Source organism: Erythranthe guttata, chromosome 13 (assembly GCF_056151865.1).
Source record: "Erythranthe guttata isolate IM_541 chromosome 13, IM_541, whole genome shotgun sequence".
In the NCBI taxonomy this organism is placed as follows: Eukaryota; Viridiplantae; Streptophyta; class Magnoliopsida; order Lamiales; family Phrymaceae; genus Erythranthe; species Erythranthe guttata.
Window position 1 is genome coordinate 725,371 of NC_142545.1, and position 22,587 is coordinate 747,957.

Sequence of the window (22,587 nt, forward strand, 5' to 3'; positions counted from 1 at the left end):
TGCCATAAACGACGTCGTGTGGGGTTATACAGCGCTATTTCTTTGAGTCTGTTAGTTGGCTAGGTCAAATTGGTTGCAGCCAATCCGAGGAGGACACGTGGTTGTCTCATTCCATCGATTCTGATCCAAATATTTCCGATTATGCAAATAGTTTTTCAATCTGAATCTGAAATTCGAAAGTTTCTTCGAACTAAAAAAAGAATATATTAGATTCCAATTTCCGATTATTGCACAATTTACATTGTACGTGACTAGAATTTGGAAATTCCGAATTTCGCCTATTTTCGATCCGAAATTTCCAATTTTGGAATTAAGTGTTTTTCTGTTCCAATTTCCGATTTTCTTGAATTTGTTTGGAACGGAGTTAGTTTTTCAATTCCCAAAAAAAAATAGAAAAACCGATATTCAACCCTTAATCGGTATGAACTCGGTTCTAGGTCCACGGCTCGTTGACCCCGGCTAATTTCGACTCAGTGTCATGGTCAAGAATTTTACAAACTTCATAGAACCAAATTAGTTTCACCCATTCAAAAGTCATCACATTCCTCTAACATTAATTGAAAAAAAAAAACTGTACATATGAAACAACTGCAAAAGAGTGTAGTTTTCTTGTCTTATTGATCCATCTCTTCATTCCTCCTTTGATTGAATTGCACCAGACTCCTGTATATCAGGTCAAGGGAAAGTTTCAAAGCGATTTCACTGGTAAAAACATAATAAATTGCGTCGAAAGAACAGATTATTACTCACCAGAAATCAAATTCTCTTGCCAAAGCACTCAGATAATCGTAGGGATCAAAATCCCATGCTTGTACGATATGATCGTCACCTCCAGAAGCCAGCATAAGTGGACGAGCTGGATTCCAGCTCACACAGTTCACAGTGCCCGAATGACCAACAAACTGACTAATCTGCCTTCCCGTTACCGTACACCATATGTGTACCTATACATATACATACATATAACCGGTCACTCGGTTCTGTGAATAAAAATTACGGAAACTTTTAATGAATTGATAATATACATACCATGGAGTCCTCGCTTCCACTGGCAATAAACTGTCCACAAAAACAAGCCCTCACAACGTATCTATTACATCTATACCCCTCGTAAGTCATCACCCACCACGGATTTTCACCTCGTATGTCCCACAGATTAATTCTTTCATCGGCCAAGCAAACAAGCAAATAACGACCATCTTCCGACATTGAAAACGAAACTATATCGGCATCTTCGTAGATGAATCTCTCGGCCTCGTCTTCCCATCGGAAGAAAAGTATCGTATCGTACTCACAGGTAGTTATGAGCTCACTCCCGTCAAGAGTGATTGCCAGGTCAGCAATCATCGTGGTCCTAGTGCCGTCCCATAATCCAACCTCTTCTCCTTCTAGATTCCACTTGATAATACTGCCGTTATTAAGACCTGCGAATATACTCTCCCCATTTCGGTCCCACACGCACGAGACTGTACCAAGATTCTCTTTTCGATACGTGTGGAGACAGAAGACGTCTCCTGTGGGAGAAATTTTCCACCGCTTCACATTCTCCTCTACACCACAGGTCAGAAGTTGAAAATCATTGGATATTCTCCATGTAATATACGACACAGGTTGGACGTGGCCCACTAATGGATTCAGACGCGTAATCTCGCCAGACTCCCGAAACTACAACACACACACACGCAAAAACAAACAACAAAAGGGAAGACGGTTAAGTAAAGCTTCGTATAACAGAGCATAATGATTTCAAACAATATGAGTTGAAAAACGGTACGCAGTCGAAAGTTAAATATGAAATATATGAAATATGATGTGAACACTAAACACAGTAAATTTGAAGACGAGTACATATTAATTGTAAATAACATTTAACAGATAAGTTTGAAAAAAGAAGCCGCATTACCTCCCAGATGTTCACATCATTGCCACTGGTAGCAGCCAAGTATCTCCCACAGTGAGAAAATTGCGTGAACCACACTTCACCCGGCCCGTGACTCATTAATGTCTATAATACCCAAAAAAAAACCAAAAGAGAGATCAATACATAAGTGACGGGATAATATCTTTCTACCGAAAAAGATCACTAAGTAAAATCACCTGTACAGTTTTATACGGAACCTTGCCTTTTACAAGTGGATGATTAGGCTTCAATGATTTTTTTGGGAGAAACAGATTTCCTAAATTCTTTAATACTCTCTTTCGAGACCTGGTTCCCGATTCTTGACCGCATAAATTCTCGGATGGAGATATAATCAGAGTAGAGTGCTCACGAGTTATTTCATCACTGTTATCAAGTGGAGCGATCTCGAGCCCGAGAGTCTTACAAGCTTCTATGACTTTGTCATCAGATAAAAGTTCGTAAAATTTTCGCTCCAATATAAGCAAGGATTTCTTGTCAGCATCTTTACAAATATCAAGCAGTGTAGATTGACTTTCATCACATTTACGATCAATTATTTGTTCGATAAACAAATCTACTAGTTCTTTATGCAACTCTATTCCGGGACCTTTCTCGAGACTCTTCCCTTTCCTATCATAGCCGAATGAATATAACAGACTCTTTATACCTCGAACGAGTTTAGTTCTCTTAATAGCTTTCGAACGAACAACTTCATTGCCACCCCCTTGAGATGATGTAGAGGGCAAATCCATGGAGCAACTGACCCTTGTACAATCACCTGCCATGAAATACACCTCAATTTAAGTGCTGAATCTTTGAGTTACAAGATACAGTTCCATACAGAATAATGAACAAAAATGCACAAATTGATTTATTAGGGCAGATCCACGAAAACAATTCTTCCCCAAATCTGAAATACCCAAAATCGCAAACATTTTTGGAACACATGCTACTCAATTAAGCTTCGATAGAATCAAATTCAGAAATCAAAATCGCAAACAAACTAAAACACAGTAATTTATAAATCAAACAACGCCGTAAAGAAGATTAAGGGAATCGATTTCCGACCTGCGTAATTAGACTTCAACCGGCTGATAATTCCAGAATTTTCCAAAATCTTCAGAGAACAACAATAAATTGTGTGTGCGATTCTTGAAACAAATCGACAGCGAATGTGAAGAAATTAATGGAGAAAAAGAAAATGAAATTGGGATTCGAAAAGTTGAATTTTATGAAGCTGTTTTTGAGTTTGAAGCTGAAACTGTTTTTTCCCTCCAAAGGAAAAATATGAGTGTGTACTGAGTACTGACTACTCACTACTGTACTACATTTATATCAAAAAAGAAAGGCTAAATTATATTTTGGACCCTAAACTATGATCGTATTTGCATAGTCCACCCTTAACAATAAAACATAACATCTTAACCCACAAATTAATATTAATTAGGCAGGTTGCATCCCAAGGATAATAATTACCTATTTCCCACCATTTTCTAAGGTTAATTCAGTCTTTTTACATTTTTTTAGCTCAGTACATGGATTTGAGAGGGTAAGTGACATATATATTTTTTTCTCTCTCTTTTACAGAAATCAATCAATTTATTTGTTAATACAATTTAATTATTATATATTTAAATTTTGTGTATTTATGCATTTTTGTGCATCGCATGGGGAGAATTGCTAGTAATAATAATGAACATCGAATAATCTTGGGAGCGATTGATAGTGTAATTAACCTAACAACAATCGTAAATAAATATTATGCCAGAAAATAAAATAAAAATAAATATAAATCACGGAAGTTTTTATTATATTCAAGAAGATAAAGAAAATAACACCTTGAAATAATATTCTCACAAGAAGCCACTTATTTCATTACATATGATTAATTTCATATATAACTTAATACCTCTTTACAAAATTATCCAACATAATCCTTACAATACTAAGAACAAAACCAAATGCAGCCTCATTCGTCTTCTTGATTCGTGCGGATGCTCCACTAAACGCCTTCTTACACCTCTCGATTTCTTCCGATATGTTCTTCACTCGAGCAACACCCGATTTAAGGTTATTTTTAGAAAGTCGAAGGTCACGAATGATATTGTTATAATTCTTCGAGCACACATTGTACACATTTTTCGATCGGGAATCATTTGTTGCCTTAGCCTCGGATTCGAGCTCCCAATGGATTTTATTGGCCACTTTAGAAGCTAAATCAATCGAAACTTGAACAAGCCCCTTTTCGTCTATGTTTGTCGTTCGGTGGTCCGATTTTAGGAGTTTGTAGCAGTTATCGGGATTGCTCGTTTTCGAGCATAACTTTTTGATTTCTAGATCTGTGATTTTATGACCAATGGATGGTAATGGTGAGATTGATATGAATATGATGATGGGTAAAAGAATAGAAACAAATGATGTAATAAGAAAGTTAGGCATATCTATTATTTGCTTTTGTTTATTTTGTTTTGGCTCATTATATAAGCAATCAAAGCATTTAACTAAAAAGACTTTAATCAAAGACAAGATTATTATAGATTTTGGGCTCAAATTTTAGACAAGTTTAATTAATGGGAGTAATTAATAGGCAAAGAAAATTAATATCTTGAATGCATTTTTGCTCCCCTAAAAATTAAAATACCAATTTAATTCATAATTTCTAAAGTTAAAGGAGTTTCATGAGTGATATCATGGGCATTTTATATTTCATTTATTTGTATTATTTAACTAAAATAAAATAAATGCTATCCGGAGAAAAAAAAATACTTAATTACTATTTAATACTTATTATTAGTTAAAAGTCTCTCTCAACCCAATCTTTCATGAAGCTAAAGATTAGTTAGGTTTCAATTTAAGTCTCTTAAATTCACTTCCCCCAATTTTTTTTTAAGTCAACTAATTAATATAAGCTAACCGTTAGTTATAACTTACAACTTATAAACTTATAACTTATAACTTATAACTTATAATTACATTCATGAAATTTCTCATCAATTGTGCTCATAAAAATGTCTATGGAGCAAAAGGCAAGCCTGATTTTCATTCCTTTCCCTGTAATGAGCCACCTCGTGGCGGCGGTGAAGGCGGCAAAGCTCCTCTCCGATCGAGACCGACGCCTCTCCATCACGGTCCTCGTCATAAAGATGCCGTTCGACACGAAGATCAGTTCCTACATCAACATGTACAACAGTACTAACTCAGTACACTCTCGTATAAACTTCGTCCACATGCCGGAAAACGAGTCCGTCTCCGCCGAGTTGCTGAAATCTCCAGCGACTTTCATGATCCCGTTCATCGAGAGCCAAAAGGGCTTCGTCCGAAACGCCGTTTCGGATATTTTAACGGAGGAGAAGAAGAAGAATTCGAGATGTGCTGGCTTTTTTATAATTGACATGGTTTGCATTTCGATGATGGATTTGGCCACTGAGTTTGAGGTACCGAGTTACCTTCTTTACATTTCGGCCGGTGCAGCAATCCTAGGGTTAATGTTCCATCTCCAAGAACTCAACGACCATCGCAACCAGGACCTGTCGGAGTACGAGGATTCATCGGTTACGATATCCGCTCCGACATACGCCGCCCCTTTTCCGGCAAAACTCTTGCCGGAGTTAGTATTAGGGCACACGAGTGGATTCCTCGGCCTCATGAGGAAGTCGAGACAAGCGAAAGGTTTCATAGTCAACACATTTCTCGAACTCGAGCCCCACGCAATTTTGTCGTTTTCCGGTGAAAAAGACGAGAAAATCCCGCCCGTTTATCCCGTGGGCCCGTTGATTACAATGCAAGATCGAGAAATCGACGGCGATCATAAGAAATACGACGAGATCATCGGGTGGCTCGACGAGCAGCCCGACTCGTCTGTCGTTTTTCTCTGCTTCGGTAGTAGCGGTTATTTCGAGGTGTGTGATCAACTGAAGGAGATTGCATTGGCGTTAGAGAGGAGCGGGCGAGCTTTCTTGTGGGCCCTACGAAAGCCTCCCGTAAAGGAATTATTGGGGTGTCCCGGGGAGTACGAGGATCCCCGGGAGGTACTGCCCGAAGGGTTCCTGGAACGGACGGTCGGGATCGGGCGGGTGATCGCATGGGCCCCACAAATGGCGATTTTGTCACATCGTGCGGTGGGGGGGTTTGTTTCGCACTGCGGTTGGAATTCGGTTCTGGAGAGTGTTTCTCGTGGGGTCCCGATTGCGGCGTGGCCCCTGGCCGTCGAGCAGGCGAATGCGTTCCAGTTGGTGGAGGAGATTGGCGTGGGTGTTGATGTTAAGATGGACTATAGGAAGATAAACGGTGTGATTGTGTCGGCTGATGTCATCGAGGGGGCGATCGGACGGTTGATGGACCCGGAGAACGAGGCTAGGGTTAGGGTTGAAGTGTTGAAGGAGAAGAGTAGAATTGCTTTGATGGAAGGAGGGTCTTCTTACAACTTCTTGGGTGATTTGATTGCAGATATCATGGATAATTAACTTGTATCCATATCTATATTAAATTCAAAATGATGATTGATGATGATGTTTTCTTTGTTGCACTGATTAAACTTACACTCTCGTATAATAGCTTGAAAACCATAAGAAAAAACGATTTCTTTTACGCATTTCGTAATCATATGAAGCCCCTTTGCGAGCCTCATAAACACTTACAGATGGGCTTGAACTCGTCAGAAAGATCGAACTCAAAATTTATCGAGTCGGCTCAGTTCATGAGCGCCATGTTGCAATTCCACCTCAAGAACTTTAAGAGATATCCATTATGATAATTTTCTTCTTTTTTTACCCCCTTCATTTCTATGTCTTATTGTACTTATTATTTCTAGTTGAGTTTATGAACAATGCATAATTATTATATAACAATATAATGTTCTTATGCCTAATAAACCAATTCCCAATAATCTAATAAACCAATTCCCAAAAAAAGAATATCATAAAAAAAAAACTTGATTTAAATATTAACTCAAAACTACTATCATATAAAATTGGCTTCATGCATATCTCCTATATATTAAAGAACAAATTAAAGACATTCTTCTATATTCTTCTATCCCCTCCAAAAAATTGCAAGAAACAACAAATTAAATTGCAATAAAGAACAAATTAAAGACATGGCTATATTTCATAGTACTTCTTCCTCTATGTCATTGATTCTTCTATCCATCATCTTCATCTCAATTTCACCACTATCACTTGGCCTTAAAGTGACCGATGCACAAATAAAACATATATGCTCCAAAACGAGCAATCCCGACCGTTGCTTCAAACTCTTGAAATCCGACCATCGGATTATAAATGCAGATGCAAAAGGGCTTGCTCAAATCTCGATCAATTTAGCTTCTACCCATGTCAAGAAACTCCTTTCGGAGCTGAACTCCCTAGCTAAGGCGACACATGATTCTCGATCCAAAAATATATATAATTTTTGCTCGAAAAGTTATAACGATATTATTCGAGACCTCGAAGTAATTGCTAAGAGTAACGTGAAATCGGGTTTCGTTGATCGAGTGAAAAATGCATTTGAAGAGAATAAAAGCTGCGAGATTAAATTGTTCCATAGGGGATCAAGTGATCGTGCACATTTGAAGAACAAAATCGAGGACGTCAAATTTCTTCTTAGCATAGTCAAGGCTATGACGGACAATTTACATAAGAAGTGACCGTGTCCGCGACTCACCTCGAGGCTCGAAAACTATGATGCGCATAAGCATGTAATAAAATAAATAAAAATTAAATAAAAGTCACTTTATTTGTGAAAATATTTCAATTTTGTTTATAAAAGCTAATTTCTTTATTTCACCAATTAAAAATACATAATTAAATAAAATTAACTAAATAGCATTTGCATTTGTAATAACATCTTCAATAAAAAGAGAGAGAGCTTTGTAAGAAGAACCACCTTCAAGCAAAGCCAACCTGCTCTTGTTCTGCATCTCCTTCACTTTCCCCCTCACCCCACCTCCACCCTCCTCCTCCTCCGCCGCCATCAGCCGCCGTATCGCCGCCTCCATCTCCGTCGCTCCAACAATCTCCGGCGGACTATCTCCCTTAAAATCAATCTTGTAGTCTATACTAATCTCCTCCGCCATCCCTAGTTCCTTCACAAGCTGAAACGCATTCAGCTGCTGCTCGGCGTACATCGGAAAAGTAGCTATCGGAACACCGAACGAAACGCTCTCCAAAATCGAGTTCCACCCGCAGTGCGAAACGAAACCCCCAACCGCCGGATGCGACAGCACCGCCACCTGCGGGGCCCACCCGATCACTCTTCCAATCCCCTTAGTCCTCTCCGTAAACCCTTCCGGCAGAATTTCCTCAAATGATTCGTACTCCGTCGGAGATTGTCTCTTTGACCCTTTTGCCCCTGGCTTTCTCAACGACCACAAGAAACGTTGCCCACTATTCTCTAACGCCGTCGCTATTTCCCTAACCTGGGATTCCTCGAAGCTCCCCATGGTGCCAAAGCACAAGAAAACCACCGACTTTTCCGGCTGCTCGTCCAGCCATTTGCTGACGTCATCATCGCCATCATCAACAGTGCTATTGTTTGAGTTCAGAATGGGTCCGATTGGGTAGATTCTGGGGGTTTGACTTTTTCCGCCGGACTGGAGAGAGTCAACGGCGTAGGATTCGAGGTCGTAGAAAGTGTTGACCATAATACCCTTGGTATCTTTCAATCTTCTGAAGCGATTCAAGAAAATATCCGCCATCGGACCTTCTTTGACCAACGTAGCCGGAAAGACCTTCGCCGGAACGGGGACCGAGAAACACGGGACAGACAGCTCCGTGTCTGAATCCTTGTACTGAGTCAGATCTTGACCCTGATCGAATTTAAGCGACGCCAGGTGGCAGAAGAAGCCGAAACTACACGCGCCGGAGGTGAAGAAGACGTACGACGGGATGCCGAATTCGTCGGCGATGTCGGCGAATTTGGTGCAGGACATGTCGAGAACCAGACCGCCCAGTCGGGAAGTACGAGGTTGTTGTTGTTGACCGGCGATAATAATATCGGAGATGATTTTTCTGATGTGGGTTGACTGGCTGTCGATGAAATCGAATATAAATGTCTCGGAAGAAGAGGTGGTGGTGGGGTGTTGGGATATATTATTTAATATATTATTTAATTGATTGTTTAGTTAGTATTTAATTATTAATTAATTAGAATAGTATATTTAGGATATATATTTAGCCGTGTGTTTAGTGATTAGGGATTATTAAGTATTTAATTAGTATAGGTAATTATGTTTCCTAGTTAGATTAGGATTCTAGGGTTTTATTCTCTTTAAATAGTCGTATTGTGCTAGGGTTTTATAATGAAGAGAAATAATAAACAAGAGTTTTCTTTACCTCAATTGATACGATCTCTTGTGTATCATAAGATTTCTTTACTGAACGTAAGAAAACTCTTCTTTATTATTTCTCTTCATAATAAAATCCTAGCACAATACGACTATTTAAAGAGAATAAAACCCTAGAATCCTAATCTAACTAGGAAAGATAATTACCTAAACTAATAAAATACTTAATATCTATCCTATAATCATTAAGCCTACGGCTCTAACTAAATTAATACTTAAATAATATATATTAAATAATTAAATAATAACTAATGAATAAATATACGATATATTAAATATATATCGTATCAAACCACCCCTCTTGAAATGAACCTTGTCCTCAAGGTTCGAGTTAATTTGATCCCTCTCCTTTGCGCTTCCACCTATGTTTGACTTCATTGACTTGCTTCCCGATTGACTCCGAAAAACACGATGAACGACCGAGCTTTTTAATACATTGTTCATGCTGATCCAACGAAATTCCAAAGGCTACTTTAGCGAAAATATTCAATCTTTTTCCCGATAAATAAACTTTTTCAATCGTCTTTGTAGATTTTGTCTCCTCCAAACTAACCATCGGTTCTTCGTCTCCTTTCTTTTGAACACCATGGAAATCTCCCAATATCCATAGTAACTCTTCGCTCTCCTCTCTGGTTAATTTCTCGTCTTCGTCCCACTTTATCTCGGTTGACTCCGATTCTTCTTCTTTCGGCTCTTCGTCCCACTTCATCTCAGTTGAATCCGATTCCTCTTCTTCTGGCGAACTCACAAAAAATTGGGGTTCTTCGAAAAAGTCATCGTCGTCCTCTTCCTCTTCCTCCGGCGATAGGCTCGGCAGCGGCGGCGGCGGTGGCTCTTTGAAAAAATCATCATCGTCCTCTTCCTCTTCCTCCGGCGATAGGCTCGGCAGCGGCAGCGGCGGTGGCGTTGGCGGTAATGGGCGGCGGTCCCTTCGACTTTTGTGTTGGTGTTGACGTCGTCTGTAACTTTGTTCGAGCAATTTCTGAAAATCAATCCGTAATCTCTCTACGGATTTCTCCAATCGCTCTAACCGTCTTGTTTCGGACATCATGATTTTCACAAAGTTTTGATGTGATCTCAACTTTGCTCCAGCTTAGCTTTGATATAATCTCTGCTTTGCTAACGAAGCGTTGGTGTTATCGCAACTTCGCTCTGATACCAATTGATGCGATCTCTTGAGTATCATAAATATTTCCTACGAAACGTAAGATCTATTCTTTAATATTTTTCTCTTCATTGTAAAAACCCTAAACAACTATTCTATTTATTTAATAATTAAATAATGACTAACTAATAATTAACGATATATTAAATAATAATATATTGTATCAAACCACCCCTCTTGAAATGAACCTTATCCTCAAGGTTCCAATAATTGCAGCTCTCTGGTAGTGGTGTTGTTGGTCGGCGGTGGCGGTCTCTTCGGCTCTTATGTTGGCGCCGTCCTTGACTTTGTTCGAGCAGTTTTTGGAGACCAATCCGTATCTCCTCCACGGATTTTTCCAATCGCTCTAAACGTTTTCTCTCGGACGACATAATTTCGCAATCTCTTACCCGACAAATCAACCGTCGTCTCAATTGTCTTTTCAAATTTTGTTTCCTTCACAATTACTGATGCTTCTTTAAAGAGAATAAAACCCTAGAATCCTAATCTAACTAGGAAAGGTAATGACCTAACTAATAAAATACTTAATAATATCCTAACCACTACTAACTCACGGTAATATTTATTATAAATATACTAATCTAATTAATTAATAATAAACTATTAACTAAACTAATAATTAAACGATATATTAAATAATATATCGTATCAAACCACCCCTCTTGAAATGAACCTTGTCCTCAAGGTTCGAGTCAATTTGGTCTCTCTCCTTTGCGTTTCCACCTATGTTTGACTTCATCGACTTGCTTCCCGATTGACTCCGAAAAACACGATAAACGACCGAGCTTTTTACCACATTGTTCATGCTGATCCAATGAAATAACAAAGGCTACTTTAGCGAAAATATTCAATCTTTTTCCCGACAAATCAACCTTCTCAATTGCCTTTTCAAATTTCATCTCCTTCACAATCAATATCATGCTTTTATTTTTCTCGGTCGTCTTAACAGATCCGGGCTCATTCACAGTCACCAAATCTTGTTCGTCTCCTTTCTTTTGAATATCGTGGGACTCTTCTAATATCCACTGTAGTTCTTCGTTCTCTTCCTTAGTTAATTCCTCACCTTCGTCCCAAATTACCTCAAGTGAATCCGATAATTCATCTTTTGGCGAACTCACAAAAAATTGGGGTTCTTCGAAACAATCATCGTCGTCCTCTTCCTCTTCTTCCGGCAATAGGCTCGGCAACGGCGGCGGCGGTGGTAGTGGCGGTGACTCTTCGAAAAAGTCATCGTCGTCTTCTTCCTCTTCCTCCGGGAATAGGCTCGGCAGCGGCAGCGGCGGTGGCGGTGACGGGCGGCGGTCCCTTCGGCAGCGGTCCCTTCGGCTTTTGTGATGGCGTTGACGTCGTCCTTGACTTTGTTCGAGCAATTTCTGAAAATTAATCCGTAATTTCTCTACGGATTTTTCCAATCGCTCCAACCGTCTTGTTTCTGACATCATGATTTTCACAAAGTTTTGATGTGATCTCAACTTTGCTCCAGCGTAGCTTTGATGTAATCGCTGCCTTGCTAACGAAGCGTTGGTGTTAATCGCAACTTCGCTCTGATACCAATTGATGCGATCTCTCGAGTATCATAAATATTTCCTACGAAACGTAAGATCTATTCTTTAATATTTTTCTCTTCATAATAAAACCCTAGCACAAGACGACTATTTAAAGAGAATAAAACCCTAGAATCCTAATCTAACTAGGAAAGGTAATGACCTAACTAATAAAATACTTAATAATATCCTAACCACTACTAACTCACGGTAATATTTATTATAAATATACTAATCTAATTAATTAATAATAAACTACTAACTAAACTAATAATTAAATAATATAGTAAATAACATATCGTATCAATCCACCCCTCTTGAAACGAACCTTGTCCTCAAGGTTCTGCCCAATAATCGTCTCTCTTTGAAAGCGAAGAGCTACTATGGATATTCGGAGATTTCCATGGTGTTCAAAAGAAAGGAGACGAAGAACCGATGGTCAGTTTGGAGGAGACAAAATCTAAAAAGACGATTAAAAAAGTTTATCTATCGGGAAAAAAATTGAGTATTTTCGCAAAAGTAGCCTTTGGAATTTCTTGGGGTCAGCAAGAACCATGTGTTAAAGAGCTCGATCGTTCATTGTGTTTTTCGGATTCATTCGGAAAGAAAGTCGATGAAGTCAAACATAGATGGAAACGCAAGACGAACCTTGAGGACAAGATTCATTTCAAGCGGGGTGGAATGTTGGGATATATTATTTAATATATTATTTAATTGATTGTTTAGTTAGTATTTAATTATTAATTAATTAGAATAGTATATTTAGGATATATATTTAGCCGTGTGTTTAGTGATTAGGGATTATTAAGTATTTAATTAGTATAGGTAATTATGTTTCCTAGTTAGATTAGGATTCTAGGGTTTTATTCTCTTTAAATAGTCGTATTGTGCTAGGGTTTTATTATGAAGAGAAAAATATTAAAGAATAGATCTTACGTTTCGTAGGAAATATTTATGATACACAAGAGATCGTATCAATTGGTATCAGAGCGAAGTTGCGATAACACCAACGCTTCGTTAGCAAAGTAGAGATTATATCAAAGCTAAGCTGGAGCAAAGTTGAGATCACATCAAAACTTTGTGAAAATTATGATGTCAGAAACAAGACGGTTGGAGCGATTGGAGAAATCCGTGGAGAAATTACGGATTGATTTTCAAAAATTGCTCGAACAAAGTCAAGGACGATGTCAACGCCATCACAAAAGCCGAAGGGACCGCCGCCCGTCACCGCCACTGCCGATGCCGCTGCCGAGCCTATTCCCGAAGGAAGAGGAAGAGGACGACGATGATTTTTTCGAAGAACTCCAATTTTTTTTGAGTTCGCCGGAAGAAGAAGAATCGGATTCAACTGAGATAAAGTGGGACGAAGAGTCGAAAGAAGAAGAATCGGAGTCAACTGAGGTAAAGTGGGATGAAGACGAGAAATTAACCAGGGAGGAGAACGAAGAGACACAGTGGATATTAGGAGATTTCCATGGTGCTCAAAAGAAAAGAGATGAAGAAGCATCAGTAATTGTGAAGGAAACAAAATTTGAAAAGACAATTGAGACGACGGTTGATTTGTCGGGTAAGAGATTGAGAAATTTCGTTCGGGCAGATGGACTCATATTTGGAAAAGAGCTCAATTTTTCATCATGTTTTTCGGATTCAATCGGAAAGCAATTCGATGGCGTCAAGCATAGATGGAAACACAGAAAAGAGAGACGATTATTGGGCAGAACCTTGAGGACAAGGTTCGTTTCAAGAGGGGTGGATTGATACGATATGTTATTTACTATATTATTTAATTATTAGTTTAGTTGTAGTTTATTATTAATTAATTAGATTAGTATATTTATAATATATATATGGCCGTGAGTTAGTGGTTAGGTTAGATATTAAGTATTTTATTAGTATAGTTAATTATGTCTCCTAGTTAGATTAGGATTCTAGGGTTTTATTATCTTTAAATAGTCGTCTTGTGCTAGGGTTTTATTATGCAGAGAAATAATAAAGAAGAGTTTTCTTACGTTTAGTAAAGAAATCCTATGATACTCAAGAGATCGTATCAATCTTTACCTCAATTGACTCGAGAATAATATATTGTTATGTCTCCTAGTTAGATTAGGATTCACTTGAGGTAATTTGGGACGAAGACAAAGAATTAACAAGGGAGGAGAACGAAGAGCTACGATGGATATTGGGAGATTTCAATGATCTTCAAAACAAAGAAGACGAAGGAGTATTGACGATTTTCAAGGAGATTAAGAAATCTAACATTGCTATTGAGAAGATTGAGGTATCACTAAAAGTGTCAAATATTTCCTCGATGATGTTTAATGAATTGTTTGACCATAACAAACAATACGTTAAAGAGTCAACGATGGTGGAGACATGTGATGAAGTAGTCGATCAATTGATTGAGATTCGTGTTCTCAGCATCCTACATGAGAACAAATTATTTTTGAAGAAATTGGATGGCATCAAGCATAGATGGAAGCGCAAAAAAAAAGAGAGAGCTGCAAATATTCGAACCTTGAGGACAAGGTTCATTTCAAGAGGGGTGGTTTGATACGAATTATTATTTAATATATTATTTAATTATTAGTTTAGTTAATAATTTATTATTAATTAAGTAGATTAGTATATTTTATATATATTATTTAAGTATTAGTTTATTTAGTTTACATAGGAGCCGTAGTATTCTAGGTATAGGATAGGTATTTAATATTTTATTAGTATTTTATTAGTATAGGTAATTATGTTTCCTAGTTAGATTAGGATTCTAGGGTTTTATTCTCTTTAAATAGTTCGTCTTGTGCTAGGGTTTTATAATGAAGAGAAATAATAAACAAGAGTTTTCTTACGTTTAGTAAAGAAATCTTATGATACTCGAGAGATCGCATCAATTGGTATCAGAGCGAAGTTGCGATTAACACCAACGCTTCGTTAGCAAGGCAGCGATTACATCAAAGCTACGCTGGAGCAAAGTTGAGATCACATCAAAACTTTGTGAAAATCATGATGTCAGAAACAAGACGGTTGGAGCGATTGGAGAAATCCGTAGAGAAATTACGGATCGATTTTCAGAAATTGCTCGAACAAAGTCAAGGACGACGTCAACGCCATCACAAAAGCCGAAGGGACCGCTGCCGAAGGGACCGCTGTCCGTCACCGCCACGGCCATCACCACCACCGCCAAAGATGCCGAGTCTATCGCCGGAGGAAGAGGAAGAGGAAGAGGACGACGATGACTTTTTCGAAGAGCCCCAAATTTTTGTGAGTTCGCCGAAAGAAGAAGAATCGGATTCAACTGATATAAAGTGGGACGAAGAGCCGAAAGAAGAAGAATCGGAGTTAACGGAGGTAATTTGGGACGAAGATGAGGAATTAACCACATATGAGAATGAAGAACTACAATGGATATTGGGAGATTTCCATGTTGTTGAAAGAAAAAAGGACGAACAAGAATTGGTGATTGTGAATGAACCGGAATCTGAAAAGGTAATTGAAGAGGCTTATTTATCGGGAAAAATATTGAGAATTTTTCCAAAAGCCTTGAGGAGTTCGTTCGATCAACATAAACAATGTGGTAAAGATCTTGATCGTTCGTCATGTTTTTCGGATTCACTCGGGACGCAATTCGATGTAGTCAAACATAGGTGGAAGCGCAAAAGAGAGAGCTGCAATTATTGGAACCTTGAGGACAAGGTTCATTTCAAGAGGGGTGGTTTGATACGATATATTATATATATCGATTAATTATAAGTTAGTTAGTATTTTATTATTTAATATATTATTTAAGTATTGATTTAGTTAATAGTTTATTATTAATTAATTAGAATAGTTTGTTAGGTTTATTATATAATAGCCGTGTGTTTAGGTTAGGAGAATTATTAAGTATTTTATTAGTTTAGGTAATTATCTTTTCTAGTTAGATTAGGATTCTAGGGTTTTATTCTCTTTAAATAGTCGTATTGTGTTAGGGTTTTGATTATGAAGAGAAAAATATTAAAGAATAGATCTTACGTTTCGTAGGAAATATTTATGATACACAAGAGATCGCATCAATTGGTATCAGAGCGAAGTTGCGATTAACACCAACGCTTCGTTAGCAAGGCAGAGATTATATCAAAGCTACGCTGGAGCAAAGTTGAGATTACATCAACACTTTGTGAAATTATGACGTCCGAGAGAAGACGGTTGGAGCGATTGGAAAAATCCGTCGAGAAGTTACGGATTGGTATCCAAAAATTGCTCGAACAAAGTCAAGGACGGCGTCAACGCCATCATAAAAGCCGAAGGGACCGCCGCCCATCACCGCCGCTGCCGCTGCCGAGCCTATCGCCGGAGAAAGAGGAAGAGGAAGAGGACGACGATGAATTTTTCGAAGAACCCCAATTGTTTGTGAGTTCGCCGAAAGAAGAAGAATCGGAATCAACTGAGATAAAGTGGGACGACGAGCCGAAAGAAGAATTATCGGATTCACTTGAGGTAATTTGGGACGAAGACGAGAATTAACAAGGGAGGAGAACGAAGAGCTACGATGGATATTGGGAGATTTCAATGATCTTCAAAACAAAGAAGACGAAGGAGTATTGACGATTTTCAAGGAGATTAAGAAATCTAACATTGCTATTGAGAAGATTGAGGTATCACTAAAAGTGTCAAATATTTCCTCGATGATGTTTAATGAATTGTTTGACCATAACAAACAATACGTTAAAGAGTCAACGATGGTGGAGACATGTGATGAAGTAGTCGATCAATTGATTGAGATTCGTGTTCTCAGCATCCTACATGAGAACAAATTATTTTTGAAGAAATTGGATGGCATCAAGCATAGATGGAAGCGCAAAAAAAAAAGAGAGAGCTGCAAATATTCGAACCTTGAGGACAAGGTTCATTTCAAGAGGGGTGGTTTGATACGAATTATTATTTAATATATTATTTAATTATTAGTTTAGTTAATAATTTATTATTAATTAAGTAGATTAGTATATTTTATATATATTATTTAAGTATTAGTTTATTTAGTTTACATAGGAGCCGTAGTATTCTAGGTATAGGATAGGTATTTAATATTTTATTAGTATTTTATTAGTATAGGTAATTATGTTTCCTAGTTAGATTAGGATTCTAGGGTTTTATTCTCTTTAAATAGTTCGTATTGTGCTAGGGTTTTAGAAGGAAGAGAAATAATAAACAAGAGTTTTCTTACGTTCAGTAAAGAAATCTTATGATACTCGAGAGATCGTATCAATTAATTTCTCGTCTTCATCCCACTTTACCTCAATTGATACCAGGATATATTATTTAATATATTATTTAATTGATTGTTTAGTTAGTATTTAATTATTAATTAATTAGAATAGTATATTTAGGATATATATTTAGCCGTGTGTTTAGTGATTAGGGATTATTAAGTATTTAATTAGTATAGGTAATTATGTTTCCTAGTTAGATTAGGATTCTAGGGTTTTATTCTCTTTAAATAGTCGTATTGTGCTAGGGTTTTATAATGAAGAGAAAAATATTAAAGAAAGTTTTCTTACGTTTAGTAAAGAATTCTTATGATACTCAAGAGATCGCATCAATTGGTATCAGAGCGAAGTTGCGATTAACACCAACGCTTCGTTAGCAAGGCAGCGATTACATCAAAGCTACGCTGGAGCAAAGTTGAGATCACATCAAAACTTTGTGAAAATCATGATGTCAGAAACAAGACGGTTGGAGCGATTGGAAAAATCCGTAGAGAAATTACGGATTAATTTTCAGAAATTGCTCGAACAAAGTCAAGGACGACGTCAACGCCATCACAAAAGCCGAAGGGACCGCTGCCGAAGGGACCGCTGCCCTTCACCGCCACGGCCATCACCACCACCGCCGCTGCCGAGCCTATCGTCGGAGGGAAAGGAAGAGGACGACGATGACTTTTTCGAAGAGCCCCAAATTTTTGTGAGTTCGCCCAAAGAAGAAGAATCAAATTCCACTGAGATAAAGTGGGACGAAGAGCCGAAAGAAGAAGAATCGGAGTCAATTGAGATAAAGTGGGACGAAGACGAGAAATTAACCAGAGAGGAGAGCGAAGAGCTACTATGGATATTCGGAGATTTCCATGGTGTTCAAAAGAAAGGAGACGAAGAACCGATGGTCAGTTTGGAGGAGACAAAATCTAAAAAGACGATTAAAAAAGTTTATCTATCGGGAAAAAAATTGAGTATTTTCGCAAAAGTAGCCTTTGGAATTTCTTGGGGTCAGCAAGAACCATGTGTTAAAGAGCTCGATCGTTCATTGTGTTTTTCGGATTCATTCGGAAAGAAAGTCGATGAAGTCAAACATAGATGGAAACGCAAGACGAACCTTGAGGACAAGATTCATTTCAAGCGGGGTGGAATGTTGGGATATATTATTTAATATATTATTTAATTGATTGTTTAGTTAGTATTTAATTATTAATTAATTAGAATAGTATATTTAGGATATATATTTAGCCGTGTGTTTAGTGATTAGGGATTATTAAGTATTTAATTAGTATAGGTAATTATGTTTCCTAGTTAGATTAGGATTCTAGGGTTTTATTCTCTTTAAATAGTCGTATTGTGCTAGGGTTTTATAATGAAGAGAAAAATATTAAAGAAAGTTTTCTTACGTTTAGTAAAGAATTCTTATGATACTCAAGAGATCGCATCAATTCAAAAGAAAGGAGACGAAGAACCGATGGTCAGTTTGGAGGAGACAAAATCTAAAAAGACGATTAAAAAAGTTTATCTATCGGGAAAAAAATTGAGTATTTTCGCAAAAGTAGCCCTTGGAATTTCTTGGGGTCAGCAAGAACCATGTGTTAAAGAGCTCGATCGTTCATTGTGTTTTTCGGATTCATTCGGAAAGAAAGTCGATGAAGTCAAACATAGATGGAAACGCAAGACGAACCTTGAGGACAAGATTCATTTCAAGCGGGGTGGAATGTTGGGATATATTATTTAATATATTATTTAATTGATTGTTTAGTTAGTATTTAATTATTAATTAATTAGAATAGTATATTTAGGATATATATTTAGCCGTGTGTTTAGTGATTAGGGATTATTAAGTATTTAATTAGTATAGGTAATTATGTTTCCTAGTTAGATTAGGATTCTAGGGTTTTATTCTCTTTAAATAGTCGTATTGTGCTAGGGTTTTATAATGAAGAGAAATAATAAACAAGAGTTTTCTTACGTTCAGTAAAGAAATCTTATGATACACAAGAGATCGTATCAAATGGTATCAGAGCGAAGTTGCGATTAACACCAACGCTTCGTTAGCAAGGCAGCGATTACATCAAAGCTACGCTGGAGCAAAGTTGAGATCACATCAAAACTTTGTGAAAATCATGATGTCAGAAACAAGACGGTTGGAGCGATTGGAGAAATCCGTAGAGAGATTACGGATTGACTTTCAGAAATTGCTCGAACAAAGTCACGGACGACGTCAACGCCAACACAAAAGCCGAAGGGACCGCCGCCCATCACCGCCAACGCCACTGCTACCATCACCACCGCCGTTGTCGAGCCTATCGTCGGAGGAAGAGGAAGAGGACGACGATGATTTTTTCGAAGAACCCCAGATTTTTGTGAGTTCGCCGGAAGAAGAAGAATCGAATTCCACTGAGATAAAGTGGGACGAAGAGCCGAAAGAAGAATTATCGGATTCACTTGAGGTAATTTGGGACGAAGACGAGGAATTAACAAGGGAGGAGAACGAAGAGCTACGATGGATATTGGGAGATTTCAATGATCTTCAAAACAAAGAAGACGAAGGAGTATTGACGATTTTCAAGGAGATTAAGAAATCCAACATTGCTATTGAGAAGATTGAGGTATCACTAAAAGTGTCAAATATTTCCTCGATGATGTTTAATGAATTGTTTGACCATAACAAACAATACGTTAAAGAGTCAACGATGGTGGAGACATGTGATGAAGTAGTCGATCAATTGATTGAGATTCGTGTTCTCAGCATCCTACATGAGAACAAATTATTTTTGAAGAAATTGGATGGCATCAAGCATAGATGGAAGCGCAAAAAAGAGAGAGCTGCAAATATTCGAACCTTGAGGACAAGGTTCATTTCAAGAGGGGTGGTTTGATACGATATATATTTAATATATCGTATATTTATTCGTTAGTTATTATTTTATTATTTAATATATTATTGAAGTATTATTTTAATTAATAGTTTATAGATTAGTATATTTAGATATATATATATGGCCGTGAGTTAGGAGATTAGTTAGGAGATTATTTAGTATTTTATTAGTATAGGTAATTATCTTTTCTAGTTAGATTAGGATTCTAGGGTTTTATTCTCTTTAAATAGTCGTTTTGTGCTAGGGTTTTATAATGAAGAGAAATAATAAAGAAGAGTTTTCTTACGTTCAGTAAAGAAATCTTATGATACACAAGAGATTGCATCATGGGGGTGGTTGTTTCTTCTTCGCCGGGGAGGTTGATAAAGCGAGGACGACGAAACGACGTCGTATTGGAGGAATCTGGTGGTGGTGAGGAGATTTTTTCGGTGTAGTTGGCTACGGCGGTGTTGTTGGGTGACTTCATTATGAGGACGGTGATGGAGAGGCGGTGGTGGTGGTGGTCCCGGTCGAGGAGGAGCTTGGCCATCTCCACGGTGGCGATGAGGTGGCTCAGCCCTGGTGACGGGATGAATACCAATTCGGTTTTCTCCATTGTTGGTTGGTTGACCAAATGAGCTTCCAGGGTTTGACTTTTAAAGGGAAAGGGAGGTGATTGTTTGTGAAATGGACGCCATTCACCTTATGACACGTGGATATTTTAAACTAAATATTTTAGTGTAAATTAAAGGGTAAACTACAAACACCCCCTTGAGGTATGGTCAATTTACGAAAAAACCCCTCTTGTTTGGATAATTACATCTTCCCCTCAACTATGATTTTTTTCTTACACCTCCACCTTTATGGTGCCAAATTCAACATCATCATCTAGATTTCGTGGAATGTGCTCTACTTTGTTCTCGTTTTGTGTAAAAATACAGTTTCTGATGCACCACAATCTGATATATACAAGCCAAAAAACACTTATTATGATTAGATTGTTTCAAAATCTAGAGTTCGAGTGGGATAAAACAGGTGCAAAAGTGATAATATTCCATATAATCTCGAAGATTCCACTAAATTTGATGAATTGAGGGGGTGGTTGTAATTATCTAAACAAGAGGGGGTTTTCGTAATTTGACCATACCTCAGAGGGGTGGTTGTAATTTACCCTAAATTAAATTACAACTACCCTTAAAGTAGGTCAAATTACGGAAAAAGAAAACCCATAATGTTTAGATAATTATAACTACTTCCCTCAAGTATGAAACTTCTTGCACGTCCAACAAAATCTTTAAGATTTCGTGGAATGTTCTCTAGTTTGTACACGTTTTGTACAGTAATGCAGTTTTTTATGCACCACAATCTGATACTTACAAGATAAGACACACATCTTATGAGCATCTTTTTTCATAATGTGGAGCTCGAATGGGGTAAAACGGGTACAAATTGGAAACTATTGTAACAACAAAATTCTTATCTGCAAATTTAGACAAACAAGAAAAAGGTGCACAAAAATAATTTTATTGAATTAAAATAAAATATACGCGGGTTACAAACTCTAATTTAATCATCTGATTATTCTCTCAAGAACAATATGTGTTTGACTTTGAATTTCGGACACGGGTCGTTGACTTGATCTTCTCCGGATTTGATTTGGATTTGAATAACGTCTTCCGAGGGTCTTGCGACTTGAATCTCGGATCGAACGCTGAACTTTGACGGATTTTGACTTGAAGATCTTGGAGTTCTTGATGGATTTGGCCCTTCAATCTTCCTTCGATCTTGATTTGATGTTAATAACGTTAATTCGAGGGTTTAGCACCGTAATCTCGAATTAAACGCTTTAACGCCTTGATTTGATGAAGAACACCTTCGATTTGATGAACTCCTTCGATTTGATGAAGAACGTCTTGAATTTGATGAAGAACGACTTGAATATTGTAGAGATAATTTTCTCCTACGGTTTTTCTTCTTCTTGAGTTGTGTTTTGAATTCTGTAGAGAGGGTCCCTATTTATAGTGGTAGAATAAGAGTCCTACTTAAAGTCTGCTTGATGACGTGGCGCGATTTGATTGGCTCTCTTTAAATTGATATTTATCTCTTATAACTTGGAAGAGAAGAAATAATCCTATTGGCCAATAATTAATTGATAATTATCCCCATGACTTGTCTTGCAAGACAAGGTATAATTTAATTTAGACACAATTTAATTGGCTAATTTAATTAACCAATTAATTAATTTTATGCGTCTACAAATGCCCCCCCGAGACTTGTTCACGGACAATGCATCTTGGAGTGGATGAGTCTCGATAATTGCTCAACTTCAATTGCAGCTTGATCTAGCAAAGCACATATAACTTTTGAAATCATGATTGGACTTAGAGAGATTCTAAGTTGCCTACGTACCCTATAAAGGGATCAAGTCATAACGTAGTTCAAAATATATCCTTTTGAGGGATGTCATGCACAGTTTACACTCATGTGGACAAGGAGAAACATTTGCTATTTAAGCTCGTGCTGAAGGAGCATTTGACTTGAATTTGT

General features: G+C 37.6%; 4 protein-coding genes across 5 annotated transcripts; 2 read left to right on the forward strand and 2 right to left on the reverse strand.

Moving 5' to 3' along the window:
* Positions 1 to 348: 348 nt before the first annotated feature.
* On the reverse strand, positions 349 to 3,187 carry LOC105951972 (WD repeat-containing protein 26 homolog). Of its 2 annotated transcripts, XM_012975462.2 has the most exons (6): positions 2,969 to 3,187; positions 2,098 to 2,678; positions 1,904 to 2,005; positions 1,030 to 1,665; positions 751 to 944; positions 349 to 663 (listed from the first exon to the last, which is right to left on the reverse strand). In XM_012975462.2, exons 2-6 carry the CDS (start codon positions 2,650 to 2,652, stop codon positions 615 to 617), a joined length of 1,536 nt encoding a protein of 511 aa, XP_012830916.2. In that variant the 5' UTR covers positions 2,653 to 2,678; positions 2,969 to 3,187; the 3' UTR covers positions 349 to 614. The 2 variants fall into 2 exon arrangements, with proteins under 2 accessions (XP_012830916.2, XP_088667763.1); XM_088811637.1 differs by lacking the exon at positions 2,969 to 3,187 and having other exon boundaries at positions 480 to 663; positions 2,098 to 2,700.
* A 1,663-nt stretch (positions 3,188 to 4,850) lies between these two features.
* On the forward strand, positions 4,851 to 6,434 carry LOC105951869 (anthocyanidin 3-O-glucosyltransferase 2). The gene has a single exon (XM_012975328.2). The coding sequence runs from the start codon at positions 4,909 to 4,911 to the stop codon at positions 6,361 to 6,363; it is 1,455 nt and encodes a 484-aa protein (XP_012830782.1). The 5' UTR covers positions 4,851 to 4,908; the 3' UTR covers positions 6,364 to 6,434.
* A 561-nt stretch (positions 6,435 to 6,995) lies between these two features.
* On the forward strand, positions 6,996 to 7,544 carry LOC148765561 (pectinesterase inhibitor-like). Its single transcript, XM_088811775.1, has one exon. The coding sequence runs from the start codon at positions 6,996 to 6,998 to the stop codon at positions 7,542 to 7,544; it is 549 nt and encodes a 182-aa protein (XP_088667901.1).
* Positions 7,545 to 7,608: 64 nt separating this feature from the next.
* Positions 7,609 to 20,723, reverse strand: LOC105951973 (anthocyanidin 3-O-glucosyltransferase 2). The gene is made up of 2 exons (XM_088811643.1): positions 20,389 to 20,723; positions 7,609 to 8,971 (listed from the first exon to the last, which is right to left on the reverse strand). Exons 1-2 carry the CDS (start codon positions 20,654 to 20,656, stop codon positions 7,716 to 7,718), a joined length of 1,524 nt encoding a protein of 507 aa, XP_088667769.1. The 5' UTR covers positions 20,657 to 20,723; the 3' UTR covers positions 7,609 to 7,715.
* Between the last annotated feature and the right edge of the window lie 1,864 nt (positions 20,724 to 22,587).